At 42.2% G+C, this 26844-nt stretch overlaps 1 protein-coding gene across 2 annotated transcripts; it reads right to left on the reverse strand.

Annotated features, from left to right (window-relative positions):
* On the reverse strand, positions 1–23034 carry LOC103755576 (24-hydroxycholesterol 7-alpha-hydroxylase). Of its 2 annotated transcripts, XM_018088759.2 has the most exons (12): positions 22570–23020; positions 17881–18016; positions 16412–16586; positions 14234–14383; positions 13461–13554; positions 11916–12014; positions 9939–10029; positions 8812–8945; positions 7883–7978; positions 5924–6012; positions 2217–2304; positions 1–1607 (listed from the first exon to the last, which is right to left on the reverse strand). In XM_018088759.2, the coding sequence occupies exons 1-12, from the start codon at positions 22744–22746 to the stop codon at positions 1536–1538; spliced, it is 1401 nt and encodes a 466-aa protein (XP_017944248.2). In that variant the 5' UTR covers positions 22747–23020; the 3' UTR covers positions 1–1535. The 2 variants fall into 2 exon arrangements, with proteins under 2 accessions (XP_017944248.2, XP_017944249.2); XM_018088760.2 differs by lacking the exon at positions 5924–6012 and having other exon boundaries at positions 22570–23034.
* Between the last annotated feature and the right edge of the window lie 3810 nt (positions 23035–26844).

The raw sequence follows: 26844 nt of genomic DNA on the forward strand, positions 1-26844 counted from the left end.
AATGCGCATTTGGGAAAAAAAAAACTTTGCAAAACTGGAAAATACATAAAACCATAGAATCACAGAATGGTTTGGGTTGGAAATGACCTTAAAAAGATTATCTGATTTCAACCCCCGTGCCATGAGCAGGAACACCTTCCACTAAACCAGGTTGCTCAAAGCCCTGTCCCACCTGGCCTTACAGATATTGCAGTGATTGCCAAATTTTAAAATTAAAATATACACTTCCAAGTAATACCATGCATGAAAACCAAGGGAATAGATTTCAGTTTTGGAAGAGACACTGAAACAGCAGTTAAGAGTGCAACTCTTGCAGAGTTGACTATAATGAGCTAAATTAGAAGTTGGATGAATCATTTTCCAACCATATAAATCACTGAAGTTGTTCTATCCATAATGAAGGTAAGCCAACCACATAATGAATTATACAATGTGTTATTTTCCTATGCTTGTTATTCCCATAGTTTTACTGTTGTTGGAAGTCTATTTGTGTGGGATTTTTTTTTTTGCAAATACTTTCAAAATGATGAATAATCTTTACTTAAAAGACTAAAAATACATGCCAGCTATTATTGTATATGAAATCTGACAGCAGTGAAAGTGTTATCTGAGCTTACTTGACAGCTCCATCAAACAACTTTTACTAGGTATTCTTTATAGGATTGAATATTCTTAGATTTGTGCAATTTGTTCTATAAGTCATGTGAAAGGGAAAGCAAAAGTGTTCTAGATATTAGACAACCAGTCTTTTCTTGCAATCACTTTTTATTGGGAGCTGAACGTCCCAGTCAAACTTTCATCGTATATTCATGCAAGGACCGATCCTGAATCCTGTGGAACAGGTAATGCTCAGCAGAAATTTTAGGGGCTCCGATGGAACAAGACCCCAAGTGCTTGCTATTTTTCCATTACAAATGCATTTTATTTGCAAAAATTTGGCACCTGTTGCAGGCAGAGCAGGCCAGATCTTCACCTACCCACAGAGGCAGTGGCACAGGAGTCATGATACTTCATCAGGCTGTGGATCTGATCCGGTGGTCTCTGCTCAGACTGTCCTGGATATTGTGCACACCAGGGAAATGTACAGTGTTACCAGTCTGATTTCTTAACATGAGGCACCACTTTGGCCTTGGTTTGAAGCAACCTGCACATTCTAGCTGGTTCTAGCACAGCTTCCACACAGGATTTCCAAACACTGCAGCTTTTTGTCCTGAATGTTTGGTTGGCAAGCTTAGCATATCAGATTTGCAAAATCTGTGAATAACTGCCCCCCAAAGTATGAATGCAGCAGGAGAGCTTGGATTTTAAGCACTAGGACGTGGGCAACCAGGTGCAGAGCACAGGTACGACTGTTCTGGTATGGCAGAGCACAGTTCAGCATTGAATATGTGAATACTGAGTATGTGCAGAATTGAAAGTTGAAATTAAGAACTCTTCAGGCAGAGAACTTATCAGAAGGTGTAGGATAGGGAAGCAGCTCAGTGGTTCATCCATCGGGGGGGGAGTGGCAAAGGAAGGTTAGTGCTGGGCAGCTTTTATTCCCGGCATTTATACTGGACCCGGAATGGTGCCATGGGTTGCTGTGTCCCCACCAAGTGTAAAGGGCTCTACAGAGAGAAGAAAATCAGCAGGAACATTTAAGTTAGTTCAGTTATTGGACTTATTATCTTGCTTTAGTATTAAGATATAAACATATTCTTGGACCTTTGGTCTTAGAGAACCAAAACCAAATACCAAGAGTATTTCTTGGCTTTGCCAAAGCCATTGAGGAAAGCCTTCATGATTAGTTTTTATTCCAGTCACTCTGCCAACATGACACATGAGCTCTTAAGAAATTTTCACAATTTTGAATATTTCAAAATATTAAAATAGTAAAGTGGAGACTGTGCCATTCTCCTTTAATGGTAAAACCTCTGTGTCACAGTTACTCCTTCAGTCTTACCCTAATGATTTACCTTCCACCACTGAAAATGGAGTGGAAGAGCACTATAAGTGCTGCATCTTTCATATTTTTAGAGTATTAATGTTCCAGTTCCATATTCACTGGTTTTCTAAGTTCAAACAAAGACTGAACTATGCATTACATGTTTTATAACACTCCTCTCCAAATTTCATTTCATTATACATAACCACAGTTGACCATGGCTGTTCAGCTGAGCCTGATGACTGGAGGATATAAAGATGGGGAATGCTATATGATTGCATGGAACTCTTACCTCCCTTGGTACTGCATCCAACGCCACAAATTCATACTTGTACAGGAACAGAACAACGAACAACTGGATTTCCATGATCGCAAACCACCTGCAAGAAAAGGGAGGAAAACATCTGCTGTCCAGCCTGAATATAACACACGTGTTATCATCATCAGGTAACAAACAGGGTGTCTGACACATTTTACACTCCATGCTTTAGTTCTGCTTGAAAGTTTATCTTCCATAGGGAAATCTGCTGTAGCTTTGTTCAGCTTTGTTCCTCAGCAAAGGACATGAATGTAGTGGCTGCCCCTTCTTTCTGGTGAACCATTAGACCAACAGTATCCTTCTGACACCCTATTTTAAACCAGACCCTTATCATTATGGATTTTTCCACTGTATAAACATTTATGTTCTCCTAACGCTTGCTGACTTGAAATAACTTCCTAGGAGTGAGAAGGCAGTCAAACACAGAAAAGGCCATATGACTAATCGTGCTATATAAAGTTATATAATACAGCTGGGAGCCTGATGACATCAGGGAGCAGTGACAGTGGGAGTTATTATTTAATGTATCAGCATTAGGATGCAGTAGGAGACCCAAGGGCATGATTTCTTTTTTCTATAACACTCTCAGAAAGGTCCTTCTTAGTCAGGCCGGAGAATATTTCAGATAACTGCAGGTGAACTCCTCCAGGCTACTGCTTTTTAAGGTTGATACATACAAAAGCTTTCTGCATTAAGCAGCATACACCTATGCCCGGTTGTGGGATTACTCACTTGCAGAATTTAGACATAAGTCTTAAATATCCAGTTAAAATAGTAATACTACCTTCCTCTTCTACAGTTTATTTTCTGTTATCTGAGAGATGCTGGGAAACCTGGATGAAACATCTACTGGGGAATTCACAGGGGAGGAGGCCACGTGACTGCGCATGGCGTCAGCCTGGAGTTGGCCTGGGAGGTGTGAAGAAGCTAAGAAGCCCCAGGAGACCCAGGCTAACTCCTGCAGAACCATCAGGATCTGCACATGAAGCTGCCCTGGGCTCTGGAGTGGGAGGATGCTTGTTTGTTTTAGCCCAGCTTCAGACCCAAATTATCTCTGTGATGTCACACTGGAACTACCTTGTGACAGGGAGCTTTTGGTGACCTTGAGCTCTGGGGAAAGCAGTGCAGGGGTCTTTCAGTGGATATTAGCCCAGATCAGGTGGGATGTACTAGCCCAAACTCCACGCCTGCAGCACTGTACAATGGTGAGATCCTTCCAGTCACAGTCCTGTTTGCACAGTGGAGCCCTGGACCCCTGGTGCTTGAGGTCCTGCCTCTGAGCACCCTCACTGGTCTTGCAGGGGTGAACCACGATGCACCCAAATGCATCTGGATTTCCCAGAAGGTGGAAAGGCTGCGTGGACAGAGTCCTTCAAACACCAGCACAGCCGGAGGTGGACTGTGCAGCCCTGACACCTCTGTACCCTCTGCAGCCTGTCCCGTGGATATAACCAGCAACTGACCACAGCACTTCCCACCACCAGATCCCAAAGTGCTTTTCCCAACAGGCTGCTGTGGTTACTCTGCTCTGCACGCAGAGATGCTAAGATACAAGGATAATAAGCAACACATGTGTCTGAGGGTGGTCAGAAGGACAATCCAGGAGTGAAATGCCAGACTGCAGCATTCCAGCATGTCCTCTTCCATGGCTTGTTGTACTGAGCAGAAACCATGAGCTTTCCTGCAGCAAAATGCTAAAGCCCCTTAGTTCCCACCTGTCTTTCATGTTCACGACTGAGTCCTAGAGCAGTTTTCCTGTAAAAACACTGAGTCACTGATGCCTTCCCACATTCCCATTTAATTTAGTGACAAAGGGGCTGGACCATGATGTGCTTTCTGAAATCTTGCCCCCAGGGCACTGCTACATATTTGGGTGGTGCTGGAACCCAGGATCCCAGCTGTGGATGAAGATGCTGCAGTAAATGGAGCCCGAGAAGGAAATCACAGCTGGTTGCACTGGTTTTACAATGTCAGCACAAGACAGGAGACAACAGACAGAGCCATGCAAGATAAGCACAGTCACACAGGCAATAATCACCTGGTTAGACCAAAGTAGTCAAACTGACATCACATTTTTCTTTTAGGTAAAAAAAGATGGTACAGAAATGGCTTTGTGGGAGCCCTTCCCATGTCAGTTTGCTAGAATATTTGACAAGTAAGTTATTTACTAGCTTTCAGTTTCATTAACTTTTCATTTCATGTTGAACTTTTGCAATGGAGAAATTAAATGTTTCATGCATTTAATTTATAAATCTCAATAGTGGATTAAAGGAAAATGCATCTTAAAGTTGAAATATCATTCTTTCATTCAGTCACATCAAGGAAATCTGCAGCCTAGAATCTAGATACAACCGTTGATTTAATTTTCTTTTTTTCAAGACCACCTCATTATTCCTTTACAATTATTGCTGAAAAACGAAGTTGTATGTTACCATGTGAACTGCCAAATGGTTTTAAAAAGGTTTTTTGTCTGTCAGCAAGAAAAATATTCTCCATCTGTTGTCTATGTAGAAATGTTATCATTTTCTTCCTAACCACAAACTTATTTTAAAGATGTTATCGGAGTCCAGAGAACAGCCTGAACAAATAGGTCAGGATATACAAACAAGCAGCTTTCAGAAACACTGCTTTGCAGCTTTCCCTGTACCTGCAGATTCTTCTTGTGAATTTTGCTGTCACCCTTACTGGAATGAGGCTGTGCTCATATTTAGCTCAGGAATATGGTACAAGCCACAGAGGTACAGCAGTGAGTGAGCACCTTCCTCTGGTAAGCCTAAACAGTAAATGCAGTTTTATTCATTTTGCTCATTTTAATGCCTTCACAAAGTTTATCTGACACTGATGTCCAGCCTGCTACAGGGAGCAGATTCCAGAATGCAGATCCTCCGCAACTCTCTCCAGATTCCTTGCTCCACATGGGACTCAAGATAAAATGACTAGTTTTAAGGATTCTTGATTACTTGTTTCTTAGAGGAGACCAGGTTTTGAAGGCAGAGGATTGAGCATAGAGATGTTTGAACACAGAAACAAGGAGCAGCTGGCTCCCTGGGACTTGTTCCAGAAAGAGGGACAGCAGAGAAAACAGCAGAAGGAATGCAGGAAGCATCAAGGCTGGCATTGCTGGAGGAGTGAAGTGAGACAGGATCTGCAATTTAAGCCATTATACAATTGTGTGGGCCTTAATGCAAAGACAAGATTCGAACACAGAGGGGCCAGTTAAAATATTTCAAGCTCAGCAAAGATGTCAATGGCATTGTAGAGGATGGAATGAGAATCTCAGACTAGAAAAATGTTCTTTAGGTTTGTTTAGAACTGGTTTATGGCAGCTTAAATACCTCTGTCTGTAAACTGGCAAGTTTGAAAGTGGGACAACTCCCCCTTGATGAAAAGATACCTCAGCAGAGGCAGAGCTGGGCTGACTTTCCTTCCAGGGGGTGGAGGGGCAATAGCCCTTGATACACTAGTCTGAGATTCTGCTTTTACAATGTGACTTAACCTGTCTTTTCCAGGAGTGAAACCACTTTCAAGTCAGTTTAAACAAGGTCCAGATGATGCCAAATATTAGGAGACTGACAAAGAGCAAAGCAAACACTTTATCTCCAAGTGTAAGAGGAGCCCAGTTCAAGAGAGTTGTTCTCTGCAGGATTTGGGAATAAATAAACCCCAGCTGTTTCACTGACCTTCCTGGACACTGATGCTTCCCTCCTCCAAATGCCACAAAGCTGTCCAAGAAAGCATTCTTCTCTAAATTTGCCTCTTTCCAACGATCCTGTGGGAAGAAACTTTTTTTTCCAAATCAGCCTTATATAAATAAAGCTTAACTTTATTTCTCCAGGCTAAAAATGACCTTGGACAGCTAATCCTCAATACAAAGTTGCACTAATGCCATTTTTTTGCATTCAACCTGTTAAAGTCTGGATTCAAAAGTCAGCACCGACTCGGGGAGAGAAATGAGGGTCCCATCTGAAACATATTTAGGTGCCTCAAAATGCTGGTGAGGTTTTCAAAATCATCCCTAAAGCATTCTTCCTATACCTTCCCATTTGCCTATAAAAAATGCAACCTTGTCCTTTTAAATATATACAAATGCCAAGCAAATGTTCAACCAGTACTGAGGGAAGCCTCAGCCACAAAATTTTGTCATGACACACAAGTGGCTCATGCATATCTTGCACAAAAAACATTTCTAAGATGCTGTGTACAGACAAATGCAAGGTCCATGAGCTGTATCTGGTGTAAGCCAGTGTGTGAGAAAATGAACTATTTGGAAGAAAAACAGCTCTGTCTGTACCTACAGGGATCCTTGTCCATCCTGAGCTGCTTTGAGAGAAAAAGAACAACAGAAGGGACAAGGCTGAAGTTTTGGTGGGTGACACTGAGAGAAGCAAATCCCTTGACTGCTGAGTGACAAACCAGCCTCCACAAACTCAGCACAACTCTGCCAAGTAACACCCTGTCAAGGTTCTGGTGGTGAACTACTCTGATGAAGCTGTCCCAGAGAAGATGCAATTTTGTCTTTCTTTGGTTTAGGTTTTTTGTTTTGTTTTTTTTTCACCTAGGGCTGTTTAGAGCTTTCTGAAGAGGAAACCTGTTAGTATCAAAATTCAATAAAAGAAAGAAAAACAATCTAAGGGACAAGGAAGGAGGTGACACATTTGGAATGACAATGTCATTCAGATGCTGAGGAGCGCTCATCTATTCCTCAGGAAAAAAAAAGTGTGAGTTTCTAAAAAACAAGCTAGTTTTCTTTTTAGGAATAAAGTTACTAAAGAAATAAGCTGCTGCATCAGGGTTTCGGCTTCAGATTTCCAACAGGCAGGAATTGTTATGAGAGATTTCAAACTGGGAAGAGTTTGCTAGAAAGGAAGTTTTGTTTAAATTACTCCTTGATGTATTTCTATAAAAAAGACAAACTGTTCTATATCAGATGGTGCTAAAAAGAGCAGTTACAAGCCTGCCCACACAGCCACCTGCAGTGGAATAATAATCAAGAAACTAGATTAACTACTAAATTAGCAGAGCTAATACCTACCAGAAATCATCTGACAGGGAGAGGAGAGTGCTTGGAATCATAGAATTAGTTTGATTGGAAAAGACCTTTAACATCATTGAGTCCAGCCATTAACCCAGCACTGCCAAGGCCACACTAAACCATGTCCCCAAATATCACATCTACACATCTTTTAATCCCTCCAGGGATGGTGACTCCATTACTTCCATGAGCAGTTTGTTCTGGTGCCTGACAACCCTTTCAGTGAAGAAATTTTTCCTAATATCCAATATAAACCTGCCCTGGCATGCCTTGAGGCCATCTCCTCTTATCCTGTGAGCTGTTACTTGGGAGAAGAGACCAATCCCCACCTGGCTACAACCTCCTGTCAGGGAGTCACAGAGAGTGATGAGGTCAAGATCACAGTGATATGAAGGAGTACCATATCACCTGGAACATGTCACTGAATTTTCAGCCTTGCTTATTCTTACAGGCTCCTCCTTTGTGGGCCCATCTTTTCTGTGTACAAGGCCATTCTCTCAATGGGGACTACTCAACTTTGGGCAAATTTGTCCGTGTGCTTTTGTTGTGAAATAAGGGAAGAGGAGAAAAGACAGCAAAATACACACACCAAGAAGTGACAACTTACAGGTTTGAACATTTCTGGGTCTGGAAAATATTTTGGATTCCGGTGCAACCAATAGGGCGACAACATCAGCATGTCACCTGCAGGGATGGTGAAATTCTGAAAAGAAGGAAAAACTCTAAGAAAGGAGAAAATCACAAATCAACTCCCAAAATGGTCCCTCCTTGGTACTTCTCTTCCATCATAGAAAGTCCTAAGAGAGAACAAGTGGAGGTGATAAATCCTTGATGGCCATATTACATGTTTGAAGTTTCTTCTTGCTATTGCTGTTTTCTTCCATAAAATCTAAACAGTGGAGACCATGAAAAGACTGTTTGTGTTCTAATTTGTTTTTTTCAGGTATCAAAAGACAAGAAGCATTATTTCTTCTTTTCTGATTCTTGATGTAGCATGTGAGCTGTTCGGTTTTTTTCTAAGTCTTTTGTTGAACATTTCCTTCAATGTAAAGAAATTCATAGAAGGTCTTATATGACAACAGACATTAGTACTTTCTTAAGTGTCAGGACCACTGCTTCCTTAAGAGAATGGGTTTTTCCCAAACATTTCTTTGCCAGATTCCTGAATGCTGACACCTCCCTTCTGAATGTCAGTGAGGAGGACAAACAGAAAATGAGTTTTATCAGTTACTAAATTGTGGTCCTTTCTACTACATTTGTTGTGTCTGATTACTATTTTACATACCATCAGCACAGTATCTCCATCTCAATTCAATTCAATCTAAAATCAACTAAAAATTGAAGGTAAGACTGTGAGCAAGAGAAGCAAAGCCACTCATAAATTAATGATGGTGAATAACTCCATTAAAAAGAATATATTTGTAAGATTGGAAAATATCTCTGGTACTTTGATTTTATCCAGATCTATTGGGAGAACCCTTTCCAGACAAATCATACAGCATCCTGTGGGGAAAAAAGCCCACAACCAAATCTCACCTTAATTTTAATTGGGTTTATTACTTTCTTGGTGATTGCACCTGGAGACCTCAGCCGTATGGCTTCCAAAGTGCACCATTTAATAAAAGGGAGCTTCTTCAGATCCTCTTCAGAGACTTCCAGTTTATCTTTACCTGTCGTGGCATGAGAAAGAAGACTCAGTGTGAAAAATGAGATTTCATAATTGTTTTGATAGAGGCTGACATATCTTGCTTTAGAACTGTTGTTAAAATACTTCAAGACATATTTTACATCCAAAATTTTTCTTTATATTTCAAAGTTTTAAGAAAAGCCATTGAAGAGAATGTAGTAACTCTGAAGTGCTGTATTAGATATGGTGTTGGCCAAGAGAAGCCAAAGAGAGGTCATTTTGGAAGGCAAGAGTCTCTGGACTTTTTCAGTGCTTTGGTAGGACACTGCATAGAAGTTGCAGGGGTTGTAGGCACCAAGACAAGAAGCCATGGCTGAGCTCCTGGGCTGTGTTAACAAAAGCAAATGAAACAGGGCCAGAAGAAAGGCTTAAGCACTGCTTTGTGATTTTCTTTATTGGCTAATTATTGACATCTTTCTTGATATGGTTTTGACCCATTTCAACAAAGAGCCTTCCATGAAACTCCAAGCATGGTTCAGGGCACTGCATATGGGAATCACTGCTCCCAGTAGGTAACTGCTTTTTGAGGGAAAGAGATTAGCCATGGGAGGTGAATCATGCTGGATAAATTGGCCTCTGATGACAGAAAACAGTTCCTGGCCTGCTTTTTTCCACAGAGTAGCTGGAACTGGTGAACATCACACCACGAAAAGCAGCTGAACTGAAAAACCTCATCTATCATAGGTACATGGAAAAATCACAACACTGGTTAATACAAATCTAAGTTTAAATTATAGGAATGAGGAAACATATACAGTTCTTTCCCTACCTTCTTTTGATAACATCAAAAGTATTCTTGCTTAAAAATACTTCTTGAGCATATGCTGAGTAAAGAACTGAGAGCTGGACTCTACATTATCAGTAGTACTCTTAGCAGCAACACTCATTGTTCCCAGCCACTGACCAAGTGTGCTGTGTGCTGGGCTGACACAGAATAAATCATTTCTAACCTCCAGGACATGATCAGATTTATTACCTGCTTTCCCAAAAACAGAAGCCAGGTCTTCCATGACTTTCTTGTAAATGGAAGGATGAGACAGTATGAAAGCAATGGTCCAAAATGCAACCTAAACAGAGATGGAAACCCTTGAATTTAGGAATACAGAACAGAATGACAGCATCTTTGTAGCAAATCATGGAGGCAGGTGAAAAAATTTTAACTTTTTTTTTTTTTGTGTGTGTGCCTGTTGTAGTTGGGATGCACAGGGAGCTGTGCTTTCTGGGTAAATCCATATCTAAGGGCTCAGCTCCTGGGAGATTACGTCTAGTCATCTGCTGTGTACTTATCTTTAGTGAACATTATATAGCTTTGGCCTTGAGCTTTGTAGGCACAGAATCCTTTATTTTCAAATAACTAGATGTTAAAATGAACTACGAAATCATTGTGTGTGATTAGTTTCAGCTTCATGAATGGAAATAAAATTCCTACTAATATTAGCAGAAATGAGGTTAAATAATTTGCAGGGCATTGTCATAGTAAGTCACACTAAAACAGGCAGGAAAAGTTTTAATTAACAGCAAAACAGGGAGTAGTATATCCCCTTTAGAAATAATTTGGTAACTGATTATGCAATGAAGTTGAAAATCAAGAAATTTAGGAAAGGAGAAAATCCTCTTAAGTAGGATGAAACCAGTAGGACTGGCAGCAGTGCCAGGAGTCTCTCTCCTCTTGCTGAGCTAGCGGGAGATGCAGCCTGCACACAGATCTGGTCATGGGCCATCTGTGCTGGTGAGGGATGAGAACTCTTACTGTTATTTCCCAAATAGCCCGATGTGGATGCAGGTCCTCCTTCTGCAAAACAAACCTGGTAGCTCAGTTTTCTTGTACAGCACTTGGACATTGTGGCTTCACTCCACGGGCTAAGGAGGGATAACTGAATTGTTTCAGATAAAAGGGTTTAAAGTGCTTGTAAAAAAATGCCCTTGGAAGGTGAAAGTCCTTTTTTTCCATCATTCCATTCCCCAGAACAGTGGTTGTGCCTATTCTGAGAAACAGCAAAATATCTGTATGTCTATTTACAGCTGAATATTACAGGAGTAAGTGTTGTGGAAGGAATGTCAGTTATCCTGATAACAGACAGCAGGCTATGCCTCCCACTTATACCAACACATGAATCCACAGAAACTTCACTGAAATGGATGAATTTCCCTTAGGCTAAATTTCAGTGATATCCAATCTACAAAAAACATAGATATATCCATTAGGGGTACATATAAAAATAACTCACTATCATGTTTTTCTACATCACATCTGTAATGGACGTAACTGTGCTGGAAAGGGCTTAGTAGTCATGGTAAATAAAGGATGGTTTTGCTGCTATGGATTTTTCATCTGAGAAATTCCTATAAATGTCTTTGGTTAGCCTAAGCTGTGTTAGATATATTGGTTTGTTAGCATACTTATATCAGGATCATTAATCCAGCAAATCCTTTTCTAACATGGACAAAATTTAACAGAAGTAGAATCAAACTATTGCTTTTCTCCCACTGGCATTTTTACAGCAGATCCCCCAAAATGAAAGAGACAAATTCACTCAAGGATTTACACATGGATGAAGTTATTCTATATTATCCTTTTGATATTCTTTACAATTGGTAACACCAGGATATCTAAAATAGAGTCTTTACTATAACACAGCCACAGTGCTTCAAAACAGAGTTAAATGCTCTTCACAGCTTAAGACTGTGATCTTAATAGCTATGAGACTTATGTTCCTGAAATGTTATGATAGGGGACAACATAATTTAGGAAAAATACAAGAAGAGCTTTTCTTGTCATTGCTTCTGTGACATTGCAGCCTGGGTATATTTGTAGTGATACATGTGGGCGTGATAATCCCTTCTTTGGAATCCATGCAGTGTGTGTGTGACCTCTGCTTCAAAGTCTTTGCTTCCCAAATACAGGCTTTTGAACAGGATAGAGAGAAGATGTTTCTGTAGCCGATGTACTCACGGGGACAGCATTTGCTTGGGCAGCCCAGAGCATGAGGAGACCATAATTGGGAGCTAAATGTTTTCCTTGCAAGTTGTCCAGAAGATGTTGCAGTAGTGTCTGTTATAAATAAAAGATAATGGCTATTTCCAAAATATTAAAAGTGTTTAGGGTAGGGCTTACTAGAATTCAAGGATTAGTTTATCAAAGAGAAGTAATATTAGTCATGGTTTTTTTGCAACCACAAAGTAGAGATGACAGCTGTTAAGAGAAAGTGAGACTCACACATAGGCAGAGAGCAAGAAGCACTCTGCACCACATGAATCCCTACTGAATACTTGCACTGGTCTCAATTTCCTTAACGTTTTTAGGGAATTGGGCACCCTCAATCCCTATTGTTGCTTATACATGGAAGAATTCTATTCTAACTCCTGTTCTACTCCTCTAAAGAACCTGAAAACAGGAATGAACCAGTTGAATGAATGCAAATGAAGAAAATGTTCTCTCTGTTCATGCTTGTTATGAAGAGATGGTCTGATATATCAGTAAACTCCCTGGTTTCAGGCACTTTGTTGGTGACCTAAGCAGTGACCTCAGTGGGTGGATATTCTTTGAAACTATAGCAACTGTGTAATGTTCTAGGATCAGCTTTTGTTTATAGGATTTCCTTAAATACAAGGCAACCATGCATTCAAGACAAAGCTTCCTGTCTACTTTTCAGAAGCAAAAAGGCTGACTTTGAATAAAAAATTGCTGATTTTTTTTCCAGATTCCCACCCAATCTAAGACACCAAGTTTGTGCCTCCCACTTTGTGCACCTTCTTAGGTCCCACCATTCCCTCTCCACCCTTCTCTTTCTTTCCATTAATCTGGTTTATTTTACGAAAGAAAATGCGGTATGTAAAGCTTTTAAAGTCTAAATAAAACTTGTTTTGTTTAATGACCTGTTCTACAACCATTTGGTAGATCAAAATTCCCAGGCCAGTCTGCCGTCACGTTTGTCAGCCGTATCGACAGAATTCCTGCCAGAGCTCAGGAGAATAACCAGGGGAACAACTTATCACAGCTTTGACACAATCAATATTTAGGGTACTTGGCTTCCAATCCAGTAATCTGCTATTTTCTACTAGTCTGGCTGTTGGACGACCTACTCAGTCTACACCAGGGTTTAAAAATAGTACATGTAAGGTTTTGAGATTTCACAGCATGGTGCCCTCAGAGAAACAACTGAAGGGTCTTTCTAGCACCTCTTTCAACTGCTCACTGCAGTGTGATACTGGAGGCTGGCAATGGATCATAGCTCTGAACCCTTGGCTTAAAATTCCCCAGAGGAAGACGTTAATCCTCAGAATTGTTGGAAATAAACTAAATGGAGGAGTAGAAATCAAAGTTGTGGATCTGGATCTGTCCTACTGCAGGTGACAGCAATACTAGACAATGAAGGCATAGCTATAAAAGTTGACATATTTGATTTATTTCTTCCAGTACTGAAATAATTCCTGTCCTCCATTGCTTCAGTGAGAATATACAACAAAGTCATCTTATTTCCTAGCCTGGGATGTTTACCTTGGATGTGGTGTCTGAAGGGTTGGTCCTTTCAGCATCCAACACTACTTTCTCAAATAATTTTAGAAGCCACTTTTTGGATTTAGACCAGTTCCTGTAAAGAAAAGCAACAAACAAGAAGCACTTAAGTGAGGCAGCACAAATCAGTATTTCCTTTTCCATGAGAAGGACTCCCTGTTTGTTTTCCAAAAGCCCCTGGGCAGCAGTCAGTTGATGGATAGCCAAGTGTCAGTCTGACTGATTGATGTGATGACTGACATGAAGAACAGCACGTCCAAGACCTTCACCTTGGCCAGACCTCATCCTAGAGCCAGGACCTGTGGCTCCAAGACTCCTGCATTTTCCTACCTTTTCACCACAGGTTTTCATTGTGGCTTTGGACAGATTGCTTAGGCCAATCTTTTCAAGTATGATCCTCCTGAAGAAAATCAAAGCCACATTTTTAGAGTACCCTCAATTCTTTCTGAATGCTATTTTGGGGTGTTTAAGGCAATATCATGGCCCTGGGAGCACCGACAGGCTCTACAAGCACTTCCCTCCCTCAGAAATTGTGTCTCTCTACCCAAGGTCAACTCTGCAACAGTGCAGCCACATAATCTGAGATTGGTCTGCTGGGAGAACAACGAAGGTATGGAAAAGATCAGAGGGACACCACATTGGAGACCCCCTGAGCTTGGGACTCACATTTAGGGTCAAGCCTTTGCCCTTTGCCCTGTTCTGCTGCTCCCTGACAGGTCCAAGCTGGACCCTGCCTACCTAAGCAAGGTTGTTACCTCAGGAAGCACTCAGGCATCTGAGAAGCGTATTCAAAGTCCTCATCGTACTTCTGAAAATGTTCTTCAAACTCCTTGATTTTGCTCTGACTTGTCGGGCAGATGCCTTTCCCAAACAAGGTGTTCACCACTGCTGGATACATGACATGCCTGCAAGGACAAGATCCCCAAGACTTAGGGGCCATAGGAAGCCATGGCAGCAGTTTTAGGTCAGGATGCAGCGTGTTAAATTGCCAGCACTTGTGGGACTCAAGCATCATACCGGTATGGAACGGCTGGCACAAGGCTCACACTACACTCACACCCTTTTTTAAGATTTTAAGCAGAGACTTGGAGATACATAAACCTCAGGCTGGTCCTCTGCATGTGGCTGAACTTCATCAGTTATCATTTGGTCACCTGAGCAGTGGCAGGAAAGCTCTGGGCCCCAAGGTCCCTTCTCCCCATTAACAACCCCTCTCATTTCAGGTCAGCCTATGTGAATCTTCCAGGCATTGCACAAACCCTTCTGGACCAGACACCCCAAAACTTCGTTCCTCTGTCTGCAGCTTTGCTGGACAACGTTCCTTTGTTTTCGTCTCACTCCTTCCCTGCTCGTTCCTCCGTTTTCCTGCAAACTTTGAGCTCCGTTCTCCTGTACGGTCTTTGCAAGGTTCCAGCCTCTGCTAAACCGGGAATAGCACTCACTGTCCTGCTTTTCTAAAGATCATAAGGAAGCTGGGGCCATCTGGTGGCTCTGTGGATTTAGTTTTGAGGCAGCTAAATAACAGCTATCCTGAGCATTACATTCCAATTCTTTTACTCTACCCTGTAAGAACAGTTCCCCTCCCACACCCTCCAGATTTACTGTGGATGACTTTTATGGATTCTGTATTTTATCATCTAGCAAATAACTTCGGTTTTTAAATTTTAAACAAATAACAGCTGATGTGAATGCCAGGACAGCCATGGAAGTGGAAAGAACACATCATGGATGCAGTAGGATGGAATGCTCCATGTATAATTTGTAGGCTCATGGCACTGCTGACTCTTATGGACCACAGTCTGTGCTGGTGCCAGTACAGCACAGAACAACAGGTCCCTGTCCACAGAAACTTGATCCCAGGTTAAAAGACCACAGATGGATTCAAAAGGGGAATAACAGGAAGATGTGAGCCAACATTAGCACACCAGGCAGTGGTATGGGTCACCACCAATTCAGTGATGCCCATTTTTTCACAAGAAGCAGATGTGAATTTGATCTCAGAAGACAGGTGGGGAAACATCATGGGATGTGAGGGTTTGCACCCCATTATTGAGACAAGTGGGATAATGGGAGGGTTTCAAAGCCCCTTTCCCCCATATTTTTCCCCAGTTAATCCATATTGCAGCAATTGCAGTGACAGGGGCTAAGTGTTTTAGCTGCAGTAAAAGCTGTGTTATGCAGAAAAAGTCAGCAAAAGACAATGTGGTGTTAGAAACAGGCCTAAGCCAAAGGCAATATTTGCCCTATCCCTTGGAAGTGTTCAAGGCCAGGTTGGATGGGGCTTTGAGAAACCTGGTCTAGTGGAATGTGTCCTTGCCCTTGGTAGGAGGTTGGAATGAGATGACCTTTAAGGTCCTTTCCAACTCAAACTATTCTATGATTCTATGAATATTCAACTTCTAGTACTGATGGACAAGATATAGATGTTGTCCCAGATGACCAGGAAAAAGGAGAAGTTAAGAGCTCTGTTGTTGTCACATGAAACTGTCAGTAAAGGGATTTTTTTTTACATGAAAAATGAAGTTCTGGCAGCAAAGTCAGTTGCAGAGGATTAGTTAAGTTTTGGCCTAGGCTTGGCCCAAACATGAAAAGTTTTCAACCTGCTGAAGATCAAGCATTTTGTCTGTTCTTAAGTTCTTTATAAACATGTGAAGTTTTTATCCCATCTTCTGGAAAACAGGGTTTGTTGGAAGATTCCGTGTTTTCTTTTTCTTTCAAACAGGTAATTCAGATGCTTCTCCTAGCTGGGAAAAAACACCTTTAGATGAAACCCTGCCTGCTCTGTGAGCCACCTGAAACAGCGAATCTGTGATGAGCATCCTGACAAAACTTTTGTAACACTTGAGAGCCTGAGCTCCACCTGCTTTACAGTGACATCTCTGCTCCCCTGTAGGACACCCCTGCATTGGAGATGTGCTGCAAAACTCCCTTACCTTAGCAGGTCATTGAGGTCGCCTGTGCCCTCCATGCCCAGCTGAGCCATGTGCTCATGGAGCTCCTCACACAAAGTGCCCGTGAACATGTGCAGATTGGAAGGACTCATTTTCCCCTTCATCATGCTGTACAGGTTACCGTGATTCTGATAAAATGCTTCTGCAGGGACAGAAACTAAATACAAAAAGAAACAGAAACGTTTTGGAAAGTAGACAAAGTAGATTTTCACTGAAAGACAGAGTGAAAATTTTTACACTTAAGTTTTGACTGTAATTTAAGTGCCTTAACCCTCATTTTCCTAGAGTGAAATACTCTGTAAGCTTCTTTCTAAAAAAGCTTCTTACAGTAAAGATTTTGGTGAGCCCTCTGCTTCTACCAGTCTGTAACATCTCCCTGCCTCATGAAGCTTCAGTGTCAGAATCAACAATCCAGAGACTTCCCCCCAGTGGAATATAGAGAGATGTGCATGCACATCCACAGAACTGAATGAAAAATAAATTATCCCAAGAAAAAAGTTTGTGTCACCTTTCTACAGTGGCACATCCTCTCAGGAGAGGCTGAGAGAGCTGGGACTGTTCAGCCTGGAGAGGAGAAGGCTCAGGGGTGTCTTGTCACTGTGGATAAATATCTGGTGGTAGAAGAAAGGTGAAGCCAGGCTCTTCTCAGGGCAGGAGGCAATAGGCACAAATGGCAACAAAGAAGACTCCACTGAGACACAGGGAAGTTTTTATTGTGAGGATGATCAAACACAGGAATAGGTTGCCCAAACAGGTTGAGGAGTCTCCAGCCCTGGAGATATTCAAAACCCAACTAGACACAGCCCTGAGCAATCTGCTGTCACTGATGTTGCTCTGAGCAGGGACTTGGACTAGGCAATCTCCAACAGTGCCTTCCAGCCACAAAGATTCTGTGATTTAATCTCTCTGACAATTTGCTTCTCTCTTATTTCACAGTCCAAAATTGCCAAACTACTCAAAGAATTCCTGTCTGTGCTATTCTGTGAGGATATAAGCACATGAGCTGATAGAGCATGCCACTCTGGATGGGATATATACCTCACCCATTTTTAATGCCTGTTGTACCACAGGGTAACAACTAATTACTGCTACAAGCTGATTTTCAAATGAAGTGATAGGACTACACTCACTCCAAACACAGTACACACAGGAGGAGTGTGCAGCCACAGAAAAGGACCTGATCTCAAACTTGGGTTGCTTGATGATGAAAGTAATAACAGTCCTTGGATCAGAAACCTCTGCTTCCTTGTGACTGAATCCAAATCACTTTGCAGGTTTACAGTGCTGGATCCACATGGAGAAATTGAGTTTCACCTTCATTTCACAACATGGTCATGGGTTAAAATAAGCATTTAAGGTGTGATCAAAGAGCCAGTGGACTTCTGGTTTGCTTTAATGTTCCTGGGTAACTAGATTTGATTTCCTTTAAAAAAGAGCCAGGTCTCAGTTACCTGCATTCTTGACAGCTTGTTGTACTGCCTGTTCAAAGTTTAAGTCTTCAGATTTAAAAAATGCTTCGGTTCCTTCTTCCTCAGTCACAAAAGTAAATCGTTTTCCCAGAGTGAATATTGTGAACACGGGTCCATACTGGAACAAACAAAGATTTCATATTACTGCACTGTTAACTCAGTACTGCTGAGAGGTCAGGAGGGAGGAGCTCGTCCTTTCTGCTCTCTGTACACCTTGGCTCAAGACTGCACAAAGAGGAACACAAATCAGACCAAAACTTGTAGACTTAGGGACCAGAAGGGAATGTGATCTGTGGCTGCCTGACCTTTTGCAGAGTAGAAGGGATTCCTTCTCTGAGAGTAACACTTTATACTTGAATTACATTACATTTCAAACAATACAACCTACCTGGATTTAGAGAATCCAAGGGATGGACTATCTACTGCATCCCTTGGCTGACATAGCAAAGTACCCACAGTGTGAAAATCCATAATTGTACCTATTTCGGTCTACAAATTTTTAGGAAAAAATCCCCATTCCTACATCTTTTTATTCCTCTTCTCTCCCCTCCCCTTCTCTCTCCTCCCCTCCCCTCCTCTCCCCTCCCTCGCTCTTTTCTTCCTTTCCTTTCCTTTCCTTTCCTTTCCTTTCCTTTCCTTTCCTTTCCTTTCCTTTCCTTTCCTTTCCTTTCCTTTCCTTTCCTTTTTCCTTTCCTTTTTCCTTTCCTTTTTCCTTTCCTTTTTCCTTTCCTTTTTCCTTTCCTTTCCTTTCCTTTCCTTTCCTTTCCTTTCCTTTCCTTTCCTTTCCTTTCCTTTCCTTTCCTTTCCTTTCCTTTCCTTTCCTTTTCCTTTCCTTTCCTTTCCTTTCCTTTCCTTTCCTTTCCTTTCCTTTCCTTTCCTTTCCTTTCCTTTCCTTTCCTTTCCTTTCCTTTCTTTTCTTACCAATGATTTCTTTCTTTTACAGATGTTGAAAGATTAATATCAAAATAGCTAACAAGCTTTGAGCAGAACAGATTGACTTACATTCAGGAAAGGTTTTTGATGCCATAAATCATTCTTTCATCTTCATCTTTCATCTTTCATCTTCCCTTAATCTAATATCCTCGAGCCCTCTCAAAACTTTCAGCAATTCACTTCTGAATTCCTACATTATGAAAATGGTCACTGACACTTGGAAATACTCTAAACTAGAAAACAGATGTGCAGTAGCTACTATCTGTGAGATGTAGGCATAAAAAAATCATTCCATCTTGCTCACATGGTTTATGCCATTGACTGTAACCATTTCTTTTGCTGTCTGTGTCTGTATTTAAAGTCTGCTTCATCAAAAGGTCTTTGAAGCCAAGAAAATATTCCTCTTGACATCAGTTGAATTTTGATTGTGTCCTTCAACTGTAAATTATTAAAGAAAGAATGACTGTTCAGACCCTCTGGGTGATAATAAATAAAATATTGTTTTAATAATAAGTGTTCAAGGCCAGGTTGGATGGGGCTCTGAGCAACCTGGTCTAGCGGAAGGTGTCCCTGCCCATGGCACGGGGGTTGAAACAAGATGAGCTTTAATGACCCTTCCAACCTAGACCATTCTATGACTCTATGATTCTATAATAGCTAAATTTCTAAGATTGCTATTTTATGTCCAGGTCCTCATTATTGGGCTGGCTAAAAATTAGTTAATTCGTACTCTGCTTGTTTTAAAATAATATTTTTAAATTTTATATTAACATTACAATGTATTTAAACTAATTTTAAAATAAAATCAATTTTGAACTAATAGCAACTAGACTCTGATTACTACAGAGACAGAGAAAGCAAAATAAAAACCCTCTCAAGATTTACTGCTTTCACTCATGAAAGCTCTGTTTTTTCCAAAGACCGGGAGACACTGCAGTGCCATGGTGAGAGGAAGATCTCCACCAGCAAAGTGGGGAGCTTCATCCTTTGAACTCCTCATTAAGCAGCTCTCCCTGTATTTTATGTTGCACAGTGACCCTGGTTACCCATCCCAGACCACCTGCAAAACTGCTTTAACTAGCCAGGCAGCTTTAGGAGGAAGAGGTGGTATCTTTTATTAGATGAGAGATTAAATATTTTATTTGAGCAGGGGAACTTGCTTTTCTTAGTCCCAGTAATGACACAAGGGGGAAACCAGACAATTCTTCTAGCCCACGGGTTCTTCTGTAGGAGGAAAATAGAAGCAGCAAACTTCAAGAAAAGTGCAGGCTGGAAGTAGTGGAAGTCTGCTGTGCTACTCCAGGGCTTGAGAGAGAAAGCAGTGAAGGATAGACAGAAAAGGAATTAAGAAAGAAAGAAATTAAGATATTAAGAAAGAAATGAGTGTCACTTTGACAGGCTGAAGGATTTATCCAGAGGAGGAATTTTCTAACTGCAAGAGTCTCCCCTGAAGGTTATGACCCTATGGAGCTGAAGAGGTTTCTCACTGCCTAGAGCCTGTTTCTGCACCACCTTTTTCAAGGGCAGCTTGCTCGTGCTAAGGACACTTAATTGTTCTGGCAATATTAAGGAGCCTGGAATTATTGCTGGTGTATTTTGCAACCCCTGCAATGCCTGTTAATGACCCCTTTGGCAGCAGCACGTGTTTTGTTTGGCTGTATTCTGCTAGAGTGCCTACTCCTTTAAAAGGGAGCAGGCAGGAAAAGGCTTATTTTTCCTGGCCTCAGCACAGCCTGCCAGCGTGGGAGGTGGGAAGGGAGGGAGACTCTGCAGTGCCTGGAGTGTTTAAGGAGAGGAAGGGGAGAACAAAAAAGCAGCCCTCCTCAGGGACAGGGGGACTGTCAGATGCTGCTGCTGCAGCCAACCTTGTAGGGGGGGTGTGGATGGAGACATCCCTCTTGGCCCAGGGGCACCTCAGGGAGAGGTCACAAGGATGCTGAGTTGCTGGACTAAAAACAAAGTCAAAGGAAAGGCCCTATTGCAAACACAAAAACAAAGGGGAGAGATGTAAGAATGCCTTTTCCTTCTTCTTTGCCTTATCTAGAGTTTTCTCCCATGGAAAATGTTTCTTGTTCTAGTTTCTGTCCCAACAAAACCTGGGGTTTACAAAGTCCTTCAGGTGGTTTTGGTGTGCTCAGATATGTCAGCAGCTGACATAGCACCACCAGCAGCCTATAGGGTCTCCAGGCAAACAAACACCTAAATTAACAAACCCAGAGCTTCCAAGTGTGCATTTGTACATCAATACAAACATGTAAATGCTTTGCTCATTCAGTCTGTGAATGAGCTCCCAAAAAGGACACTTCTGCCAGGTTTGTTTTAAAATTTCACCCAGGAGATTTTGCTACAAGCTTCTTGGGAAAAAAAAAAAGGCAATTAAAGGAAGCTTAAGTCATGGTGAAACAGCTGTCCCCAAAAGGGACTGCACAGGAAAGGTCAGATTGGCAGGCTGCTTTAATTTGGCTGCCACCAGGATGTGTTTGCAACAGAACAGGGCAGGGAGATTCTCTAACAGCCTCATATCAGAAAAGTAAAAGAATGTTATGACTGGATTATATAAGTGAGGCTTGATCAGTTTATTTAAAGGATTATATGGTCTCTGAAATAGGAGGAGAATGGGCTGGAATGAGTTTTCTTCCAGTCCTACATTTCTGCCTTATGATGAATGAACAAATAAATGATCATGGTGTGCATAGATGAAAGATACAGGAAATACAGAGTAATATAAGGTTAAAACTGGCCTATTAAGCACAAGGAAGCCAAGGAACTCCAGATCATACACATGATCTTACCCCATGGTGAACCCAGTGTGCTGTAATACAAGATTGACGGCACCTGATGTTCTCAAAAATTATACTTAAACCTCTGATTTCATTTAACACCATGACTTTATAAAAATAACGACTGGAAAGAAGCACTTACAAACATGAAATCTAACAGTTGAAAATGAAAAAGCAAATTTTAAACATCCAATATTTATGTATGCATTGGGGCTTTTTTGTTTGCTTGGTTTTCATTTTTATTTTTTTTTTTTAATTTCAGGATGTTACAGTGGTTTCATTTTTAGCCAGTTTTTGCAAGTAGTGGGCTGTGTGATCCTTCAGTATGGAACACTCGAGGCCTGACTACATTGCAGTAGCAGGTGATATCATCCCTGAATGAAAGTGGGAAACTGTTTTTTTATATCAGTTATTATTAGCTACCTAGAAATTAGGCATCTAACCTAAATTAACCATTTGGTCTTTATCCAACAGACAGAGAAAGAAAGTTATGTCCAGGGGGTAAATCTTCACACTTGTGTTTGGTAAGATTTTTAGGATGGAAAACATTGCCCTTCCAAGCATGTCTGTGTCTCTCTTGAATGCTGAGGGACACCAGCTGGTACTCAAAAATCTCACCTAACTTTAGGCATGCAAATAATTAGTTTCCTGGTCCCCGTGCTTGGCACAGAGCTTTCCACATTATCTGAAACCAAGATTAACATGCAGCCAGACTGCAAAAGCAAAACAGCAGAGGTCCAAGCAGGATAGTCACAGCACAGAGACTGTGTCTGGATCAGGTCCACAACTGAGTGATGTTAGTGGTACGAAGCTGATTCTTCACCAGCTAAATGCTCCTGATGTTATAAAATGTGATAGGAAAGGAGAAAACAATGCAGAAGCTTTGCATTGCCTTTCCCCTTGAAGGCAGCCACCTTGAGCACACACCCACGAGCAGGAATGCCGCCACAGACATTACCTTGTTCCTAGCTTGCTCTATAAACTCCAGAGGAGCTTTCCCGAACTGAAACGCGGCTCCAAACCAAGGGATCCAGCTCCTGATGCAAGGAGGGCAGCTCGGGTTTCTCAGCTGAAACAAAACGGCCTTGACAATAAGGAGTCCCAGGATTGCTGCCAAGAGGAGAGTGAGATCCATTTTGCCTGCTCGCTGCCTGCCCCGGCAGCTGCTCAGTCCACTGCGGCACCGGCGTGGCCGCGCTGGCCCGGGCTCCGGGTTAATGAATAGGCCTCTCTGATCAGCCCTGCCAGCTGAGCACTGCCATGGAGACAAGATGTCAAAGCACCAAACAGCCCAGCGGACAAGCCCTTGTTCTGGGAAAGGCAGAGCCAATTGTGCTCTGTTCTGGGATGAGGACCAACTTCTACAGCTTGCAAAACTGAGATGTTGCTGTGGCAAGTCCTTGGACTTTGTGCCTGTTGCTGGGAGGCTGCTCAGGCAGCCAGGGCCATGGCCAGGGACACTGGCAAAGCAATGCAGAGCTTTCTTCAGTTAAAAAAATTACTTCTTTTGGCAATATTGAGATTACAAAGCAGAAAGGTTGTGATTCACAGACCTTTAGCTTTCAGCAAGTCAGATGGCAAGAAACTGTTGCAGGCATCATCTGAAGGAGAAACCTTATGAAAGGTATTCCTCACCTGCCTGAGATCATCTCAATAAAGACTAGATGTGTGTCCAGTGTCTGAGAAGCAAGAGGTTGAACTGACAACTCAAAGCCTGCTGGTCAGCTGTGTTATACCACTGCAATGTCAGAAGACAAGGGTACAGAGGTCAAATTAGTTTCTTTGCATGTGTGGAAGTGGCACACCAAAATTACATATAGAATTTATTAAGTATAAAACATTCCCCCTAGGAGGTGGTCTCACAGCCTTCCCCCACACACCCTCAGCAAAAAGAGAACATAAAACCAGGAGGAGTCGCTGATAGACCAGATGAGTGTGCTGCCATTTTCAGGCTGAAAAAATGGGCAAACAGGGACTTATCTTAAAACCACAGAATACCAGGTCGGAAGGAAGCTCAAGGATCATGTGGTCTAACTTTTCAGGGAAAAAAAGTGACTTCATGAAGTGCAGCAAAGGGGAATGCCAAGTTCTGTCCCTGGGTGGGAACAACCCCATGTACCTGGAAGGCATGTGCCTGGAAAGGAACTTTGCAGATCTCGTGTCCTGGTGGACACCATGTTGAACACAAGTCAGAAATGTGCCTTTGCACTCAACAGCACCCTAGGCTGCATTAGGAAGAGTGTTGCCAGCAGATTGAGGGAGGTGATCCTCCGCTCAGTGCTGGAGAGATCGACTAGGAGTGCTGGGTCCAGTTCTAACCTTCCCAGTGTGAGAAGACTGGAGTGAGCCCAGTGAAGTGCCAAGAAGTTCATAAAGGGGCTGGAGCATCTGTCATTTGATGAGAGGCTGAGAGAGCTGGGACAGCTCAGTCTGGAATAGAGAAGGCTCAGAGGGATCTTACCAGTGTGTATGGACACCCGAAGGCAGGGTGCCAAGAGGATGGAGCCAGGATCTTTGTAGTGGTGCCCAGGGAAAGGCCAAGAGACAGTGGTCATAAACAAATAGAGAAAAGTCCACTTAATTTTTTTTTTTAATTGTGATGGTGGTCAGGCACTGCAACAGGTTGCCTAGAGCGGCTGGGGAGTCCTGGGAGACGTTCAAACCCCAGCTGAACACAGTCCTTAGAGCCTGCTCGAGGTGACCCTGCTTTAAGCAGGGCTTAGGACTAGCCAGACTTCAGGTCCCTTCCAGCCTCAACCGTTTGATTTTTGGGGGGGTGGGGTGGGGGTGGTTTGTCTTCTTTTGCTCTGGCTCTTTGTCCAAATCTCTTGTTCTTCTCAGTCCCAGGACCTGATCCTCCTTGCTATGCCCAGACTCCTTGCTTCAACAAGCCCTGCTCACCTTTTCTAGCCTTTCATCTGTTTGCTCCACATTCAAGCAACCAGATGTACATCAGATCACAAGAGCTGTGAAAACCAGATCTATGTCCTTCATTAAACAGTCATGTTGAAATACCTTGGGATGTTACCTGTCAGTCATAGCTGCACAAAAACAAGCCCAAATATACCAACTGTGTCAAATAGGATGCTGATGTCCATTTCACAAACTGTCTGGAACAAACAGCTAAATCCCTGTTAACTGTGGTATTACTACACTTCTGTGTTTAGCTATCACAGCTCTTTGTATGTTTATTTCCTGGGTTTAGTTTATGTATTAAATTCTTTTTTTTTTTCCTACAAATGGTTATGTAGTGACAAGAGAGCTAAAGACCTTGGAATATTGAAGTATATTTTCATTAATTGACTGAGTAGTGAGTTTAAAGTGATCTATGTATACAGGTAATACAAGCCCTCAGCCCTATGTGAAGACATAAATTAAAGGCTTTTGTTTTTGTTTTGGCCTTCTTGTTGGTTTGTTTTTGTTTAGGTTCTGCTTCTAGGGCAAGATGTGGTGAAGGACATGAGATGCAACTGCAAGGCACTATTGTGAGGAGGATACAACCAGTATGACATTGCAATAGTCACTACCAAGCTTTCCTCAGACTAGGCCCTAGTCCTGGGCAGGTATTGGTTAGTGGCCTTTCCAAGTAAACTAACACCTGCAGAAGCAGCTGAGAGGACTGGGCAGTCTGGCTGCCTTTCTCCATCACAGAGAGAACAGCCCTACCAGGCCCTGCTGCTCTGTTTCCCATCCCATCTGAAGTCCACACTCCCTCCCTGCATATGTAGCCTTTGATCAAACTGGCTTTGGAAAGAAACCAAAAAATGCGGTCTCAAAAAATGAAGTAAATGAATAGGAAGGGTTCTCTCTGCTGGTGCTGTCTCCCTTGGGATTTGGGGTGTATGAACTCCAGCTATGAACTTTCATGAGCACTGGCCTTTCTCTGCTCCGCACGTCACAGAGCTGTCCATGCAAGCATCCATCTCTAGTCAGCCTCATTTCAAATATCCTGTGAGAAGAGAAAATTCTTCTTTGTTGCCATCCGTAAATCAGTCTTATTTAAAAAAGAACCTATTTCTTCAGAATAAAAATTACCATGGAAAGCTGCTCTTTCCATCTGCAATGCTATGGGGTTTATTTTAAGGAGAGATCTAGTTGTTGTTTTCCACTCCCTTAAACATGGTTATGGAGAAAACAGAATGAGATTGTACCCAGAGGTGCACAGCTAAGGGATGATGGTGAAATCCTCATCCTGGGAGGTTTTCAGGTGACCAAACAAAACCTTGGGCAACCTGATGTACCTCTGAAGCTCTCCCTGCTCTGAGTAGAGGATTGTACGATGACTGTAGGTGGCCTCTAGAGGTCCTCTCCAGCCTATATTATGAATCGATGATATGCAGGCTGATATGTAGTGGCCAAGCCCAGAGAACAGTTTTGGAAGGAGGCACAAAGTGCCACAGCAGATTTCACGAACTGTCAGGAAAAAGGCTCTGAACCACTTGTACCTTCCCTGCAGCCAGGCGTGTTTGCATTCTTCCCATTTTTAACCAGGGTTTTGTCAGTAGCTTGCTTTATCACTGCATGAATTCTAACGAATTTTAACCCAAAGAAGGATGCAGTTTAATACCGATTACTGGTGAGTGACGACATAAAGTCATTGGACATCAGCTGAGTATTTCACCTGCAATGCTCACTTCATTTGTCTGAATCCTTGCAGTGGGGACCACACACCAAAATGTCAGGCAGTCAGACAAGTGTGTGGGGAGGTGGTCTGGCATAATTTTCTGTGACCTAAAAAATCCCCAAATCCTCAGCATGAGGATTACTGACTAATGGCTAATGATTAACTTAGGGATTCAGCTGAGCCTTAGTGATAAATGAAACGCCTCTCTCGAACAGCACATACCTTTTTTTTTTAATGATGAGGACCTAAATATGTCTACATTAATTTAAGAGAAATTAGGACCTGCACACAATTAACAGGGCTTCAGCATTCAGCCAGGAAAAGCTTTAAACTTTTCACTTACGGGGCTCTGGGCAGTGATCAGCTTCCGTCATCCCGAACTGCACTGCTTCGTGCCTAATCCGCAGGAGACACAGATTGCTAAAAGCACTCCATCACCCCAGCTCGGCACATAGCTGCTGCTAATGCAGTTCTTATTGAACCAGATCTGTATCACTTCATCCCTTACGGATGCCTGTGCAGCTGTTTGACGTGGGAATGCAGTCTGGGGCTCCCGAGGTGCTGCTGTCAACGACAGCACCTTGTAAAGCAAACACCCCCCACACATGT

The sequence above is a fragment of the Manacus vitellinus genome, unplaced genomic scaffold (genome assembly GCF_001715985.3).
Source record: "Manacus vitellinus isolate BGI_N305 unplaced genomic scaffold, ASM171598v3 scaffold_11_pilon, whole genome shotgun sequence".
NCBI lineage: Eukaryota > Metazoa > Chordata > Aves > Passeriformes > Pipridae > Manacus > Manacus vitellinus.

Coding starts and splice junctions, on each gene's coding strand:
- LOC103755576 (XM_018088759.2), bottom strand. CDS start 22,746: ATGGATCTCACTCTCCTCTTGGCAGCAATCCTGGGACTCCTTATTGTC. Junction 13,555..14,233: donor ATGCCTGAGTGCTTCCTGAG/GTAACAACCTTG, acceptor TTTTCTTTACAG/GAACTGGTCTAAATCCAAAA. Junction 2,305..5,923: donor AAGCATCAGTGTCCAGGAAG/GTCAGTGAAACA, acceptor CTTTTCTTGCAG/GTGGTTTGCGATCATGGAAA.